At 37.5% G+C, this 6000-nt stretch overlaps 1 protein-coding gene across 11 annotated transcripts in view; it reads right to left on the bottom strand.

The window, feature by feature from the left end:
• Positions 1-2436: 2436 nt before the first annotated feature.
• LOC138753421 (kelch domain-containing protein 1) overlaps positions 2437-6000 on the bottom strand; it is a 121277-nt gene continuing 117713 nt past the window's right edge. For 10 of the 11 annotated variants that reach the window (XM_069916387.1, XM_069916384.1, XM_069916392.1 and 7 more), the window contains one exon: positions 2437-3297. In XM_069916387.1, the coding sequence (XP_069772488.1) occupies positions 3165-3297 (133 nt within the window). In that variant the 3' untranslated portion in view covers positions 2437-3164. The remainder of the gene's footprint in view (positions 3298-6000) is intronic. The other variant, XM_069916393.1, reaches the window with a different exon arrangement.

The raw sequence follows: 6000 nt of genomic DNA, 5'->3' as shown, positions 1-6000 counted from the left end.
GGACTTCCGGTGGACGAGACCCGAAGCGCAACGGACGAACCACACACAGACCGTCAAGGGGAAGAGCGCGAAACTCGCCACACTTGTTTGCCGGAAGAACTCCACGGCGCCCCGCGCGGTCACGTGATTCGGGCGTTCATGTGACCTGCTGACACGGCCGGGGATAGAACGCTTCCACATATTTCAGATGCATTGTCAGTGACGTCACATACAACCCTGAGATTCTTTTTTCCCTGCAGGCGAGGCTGCAATATTTTATTGGTGGTGCGGAAAAAAAAACTACAGGACGTTCAAATAAAGAAATGCAAACAAACTATTAATACAGAGCGAAAATAAAATCAATAAATTGCAATAGCAAGAGTTCTCAAATGAGTCCCTGATTGAGTGTGTGGTTGAGGAGTCTGGTGGTGGAGGGGGAGCAGCTGTTCCTGAACCTGGTGGTGCGAGTCTTGTGGCACCTCGACCTCTTTCCTGATGGCAGCAGCAAGAGCGTGTGCAGGTGGTGTGCATCTCCAAAAGCAATTTACACGAGAAAACAGAACTGTTTGAAAAATAAACATTGGGTTGAATAGCCTGAATCTGTGTGCAACTCCTTGTTTTCAGTCTCTGCCCACACTCTTGACCTTGGGCATGGGGAAGGCAGCAATGTAGAGTCTATTGTCCTTGTTCAAGATGTCCGTCCACAATTTGAGGTTGTTTGTGATCTGTAAGCTTGTCCTCTTTTCAGGTTTCTATCACCCTTTTCCACCTGCCCTGTTTGCAATTCCAGAGCCTCTAAGGGATGAACCAAGCTATTCAATTCTTGTATTCAAGTTCAATTATCATCTGACTGAATAGAACCCACCAGACCAAACATTATTTCTCCCAATAATGATCCTTACATATATGCAGAACGTAACAATCACATATACCCAAATATATAATCGAATATTTATATAAATATTTTCAAATAATTTACTGGTTTCATTTATTAGCGACCCAAGGTTTTGGAATACTATTAATCAATGTCGCATCCTGTGGAAGTAAACTTTTTCCCAGTTACAGGAAAGTTTGCAGTCACTATGATTGCAATGCAATTTCACAAAAGTGCTGGAGAAACTCAGCAGGTCACGCAGCATCGATAGGAAGCAAAAGGGATATAACCAACATTTCGAACCCGAGCCCTTCGTCCAGGTATAAACAAAAAAAGAGGTTCTCTGAGGAATTTAAATTTGCTCACCCTCTCCACCTCTGATCTTCAATTAGTTACTGTCAGTTAGTAAGGGGTGGGAATAATCACATCAATAAATCAAAATAACTATTTGCATAGAACCACCAATATATGAAAATTTTAAAAATTAAGACACTCTGATATTGATAATGCTTATTGTCATACTAACCTACTTACGCAATGACCTTTTGACTTGCTTTGGTCAATTGGGTTCTTGTAAACAAAAACTCCAGTAATATGAAATTAATGCATGGAAAATGATAATAAATGTAATAGATAATTAGTTTATAATAGTGCAAGAATAGTTTCAACTTTGCAGACGGGTCTTTTTGTGGTGCTGGTCTAGTTTATAAATAAGGGGGAGTTTCAAGAGCTTGATAACTGCTGGAACAAAATTGTTCTTGAACCTAGAGGTACTGGATGCAAGGCTTTTGTACTTTCTCAATGAGAGCAGCAAGAGGTTGAGGCCAGGGTGAAGGGTCTTTGACCTGAAATGTTACTACTTGAGAAGTAGAGATACATTAAGGAATCAAGCCATTTGATTCACTGATTCAATATTGACCATCAACCACCCATTGTTACACTTTTGCCATCCTAACACATTTCATTCACCTATTCTCATCAATTGCCTCTGGATTCTATCAGTCACCTACAAACCTGGGTGCTTCAGTTTCCTCCCACCCTCAAACGTACACACATATCTTTGGGGTGTTGGAGGAAACCATAGCACCCAAAGGGAAACTTGTGTTCACAGGGAGTCCAAGCAAACTCCACATAATCCACACTCCAAGTCACCATCAAATTTGCTCAGTGAAGCAAAATAAAATAAGCAGTTTTAGTTGCTAAGTTCATGTGCTACTCTTGTTCATCATTTCTCTCTGCAAATGTTGCCTGACCTATTCAACCTTTACAGCACTTCTGTTTTTATTTCTATAATCATTGCTGAGAAAATGGCAATTGTGGAAATTTAATAAGGCTCACACTATATGAACTCTATACACTGAGAAGGAAACCTCAGAGATGCAAAAAAGACTGATAGCCTGGAAAAAAAAAACTCATTTATCAGTAAAGCAAATTGAACATCTTGATGAAATAATTTTTACTCAATGTTAAGACATTTTTCCATAAGTGATAAATGAGGCAAGAACTTTTAACATTAACCCAGTAAAAAAAAACTTGCTCTAAATTGTTCTTTAATTGGAGCAAAATAGCAAGGCAATTGAAAGTTTTAAATAAGCAGTTAATATTTAATAGTGATTCAAAATGTATTTCGAACATTCTGTTGATATAAGTAAACATGAACAATATATGAATGCGCAAAACCCAGTGTTTAGAATAAAATACCAAACATACCATAATTCATTATGTACTTTCTCATCTTTACAATGTTAATCTATATATAATAAAATGATACTGTCTAATTACTATTAATAACAACATATCAGGAATAAAAACAATTGGTCTGAATGATATTGCTGTTCACATGGAGTCACCAGCAATCAAGGAATGTGATTTACCTGAAATTCAACATAAAGTGGTCTTATAGTGGTGAGAATAATCAAGTTAACTTGTAAACAACAATGTATGAAAAGCCAGTAAGCAGTAAAAGTAAAAATTGGGCACTTTGGACTTACCCAATATATTCATTTGTCTCAATAATATGCAAGATATGACTTGCTTTACCATATTTATTAATGAAAAATTCCATTACAGCTGGTGTTAATACTCAAAACAATTTATTTCAGAATATGGACCAGGATTATATAAAATGAAGTAACATACCTATGATGTTAATCAGTCTACAAAACAAATATAATAAAACTTAACAATCACATTTATCTCAACCCAATTTGGGTTTGCAATTTCAAATATTACATTTGCCATCATATTGACATGCCATCATTAAATGTGATGTATGCAAATATCCTTAAATCAAACTGTTTAAAATACGTCTTCATTTTTCTTGGCGTCTAGCTGAAACCCAGAAAGTGATCTTTTTCTCCACTTGAGACAACAGTTGACGAGGTAACCATGGAAGATGGTTCTGTAAAACTGTAGAATTTTTAGCAATGCAGTCTAAGCACAGCCTATCAAGGGAAATAAAACACAGATCAGCATAATGCATGTACTCGTGTAAAAATTATGCAACTATATTTCAGAATAACTCTTCCTTTATGGGTTTGCACCACCCTTGTTCAAAGTAAGTACTTTCAAATTGTAAATCAAAATAAAAATCCACACGTTAGGAAACATTAAATGCTGGGAATACTCAGCCCGTCAGGTGACATATGGTACTTTTACTTTAGAAGAGTGAATGCTGTTGCAGCATAGAAATTGTGATAGTCAGTGTCCAAACTTAGAACATTTTTGGAAAGAGATTTCCCAAACTTTTATCAATGACTCTTAAGACCAAATTAGAACCATGTCCTTTGATTGCTTTATTTGGTTTATATATCTCTGTCCTAAATCCAGAAGAGAATCTTTGCTTTTGTTTCATTGATAGCAAAACTAGCAATTTTGCTAAAGTGGAAGACAATGTTTCACCCACTCATATTCAATGGTTACACGATATGTCTTCTTTAAGTTTGGAAAAAAAGATATATTAAAGATTCACCGTCTGAATTTGATAAGATGTGGGGCCCATTCATGGATTATTATCATAATCTGAGGATTTAAATGGTGTGGATGCTTCAGGGATTTCCTGTATGGTGTCTGGGAGCTGTTATTCGATTCATATTTCCAATATATACAGATAACCTTGTTTGAGGGAGAGGGTAGATTAATAGGGAAAATTTGTTTTTTTTTTCCATTTTATCATTTAGGAAAGGGGTGGTGGTTTTAACTACAGATTACGGAACATATTACAGAAAAACATGATTACATCAGAGAAGGGAATTTTACGTGCATTATTTGTATAATTTTTGTATTCAATATTTTTTCGACATAATGAGTTATGATTTAATGGTTTAAATATTATAATTGTAGAATTTGATGCCCTGACAAAATAATGTAATAATTATGGTCATGCTTCTAATTTTCAATTGATATGTGACATATTTACGATTTGATTTGTTATCATTAATATATAATATATCTCATGTAAAGGGTTTTTGTTAAAATCAATAAAAATATTTTAAAGAAATAGTGATAGTCAAGGTGTGTGCACAAGATTTCCATAATAAGCAAAAATATAATGACCAATTAATTTATTTTGTGACCTAAATGTTGAATAGAAAATAAATACAACTAGATTTGATAAGATCTGTTTGTATTTGATCTTGTGTCCATTTGAGAAAACAGTCAGAATTTAATGTCTTGTCCAAAAGAGTGCACTGAACCCCAAACTTATAATTCAAGAAAGAGCATTAATAAGCCTTGGTTAACATTATATTAATCACAAACGTGACAGACAATTTTACTCTAAAATGTCTGATCTTTGTTTGATGGCCATCAGCTCTGGTTTCCAGCTGCTGGAGAAAAAAAGTCAGGTTAACCTCCTGATTTTTAATCAAGTGACTCTCATGCAAGACTCAACTATGAAAGCAACAAGAGTAAATTAACTAGGTTTACATATATTATGTTCACAGCAAGGAGTGGGCTGAAAAATCTTCCCTATTTATCACTGTGAGAACCTTCCTTCAGATTAAAATATCTATTCTTGTTAGATATTCAGAAGTCCCTTCCAACAGTCCCCTTTCTGGGCATTTTATTAGTGCAAGGTCTTTTGTTTTCGAGGTCTGAGTGTGGTGGTATCTGTGCTGCTCTTTACTTGAATGAGCTGGAAAGTATTTTGAGAAATGCACGACTGCACTTTATAACCACTTTATGGTCATTTTTATCAGTCTCGTCTGCAGAAAGTGTTCCTATTACATCATTATAACTTAACTGTGTGCAGTGAACTGGAATTCACTGTCTATGGGTAGACTTGACGACCGGCCCATTCTCTTGGCTCCGCCCCCATCGGTCCCAATATAAACAGTTTTCCCGCCTTACCTCCAATTTACCTGGAACATTGTAGATACCGGCTATTAACTGCAAGCTAATAAAAGCATGTTTGTGCTCCACACAAGTCTCCGAGTACCATTAATCATGTAACAATTTTATTAGCTTACTTTTGGAAACGAGATGGAAGCCCTTTTGAAGCCAGGCATGCTCTAGGTCGATCCCCTGTCCCCAGAAGAATTCACCTACTGGTTGAAGGGCTTTCAGTCTTATCTAACGGCCACCCTAGAAGTCTTCCACTCCGACAGCCTCCAGAGATTGGCCCTCATCTCCTGAGTTGAGGGCCAATACGCAGTTATCAGGGACTGCATGATGTATGAGATGGCCATCGAAAGCCTGAAGACACACTACAGGCCTCAGAATGACGTGCTGGTGAGAGACTCCCATTCTCTCAACGTTGGCAACAACCAGGTGAATCACTAGACGACTATGTTCTGGAACTATGGACACTGATGAGAAAGTGCCACTACGAAGTGGTCTCAGACCGGGTGAGAAAAGATGAGCAAGTCCAGGATACACTCGTGGCAGGAGTGAGATTGAGTTACGTGAGGCAGCGACTGTTAAGAGTTGGGGAAGAAGATCCTTACCTCGATCTGGCAAAATCTCTTGAACTGGCCCAACTGGGAGTGGACGACATCTCTAATGAAAGCAACGCCTTCTCGGAGTGCAGCCATCCCTGGTACTGACTACTGCGGGCGCACGCAACCAGGGATGCTATTTCTGTGAACAGGCCAAACACTCCTGCGCCAGATGCCCCGTGAAAGATTCTGTATGTTCAGGATACGGTA

Source organism: Narcine bancroftii, chromosome 2 (genome assembly GCF_036971445.1).
Source record: "Narcine bancroftii isolate sNarBan1 chromosome 2, sNarBan1.hap1, whole genome shotgun sequence".
NCBI classification, from domain to species: domain Eukaryota; kingdom Metazoa; phylum Chordata; class Chondrichthyes; order Torpediniformes; family Narcinidae; genus Narcine; species Narcine bancroftii.
This window is presented reverse-complemented; position numbering and strand designations above follow the sequence as displayed.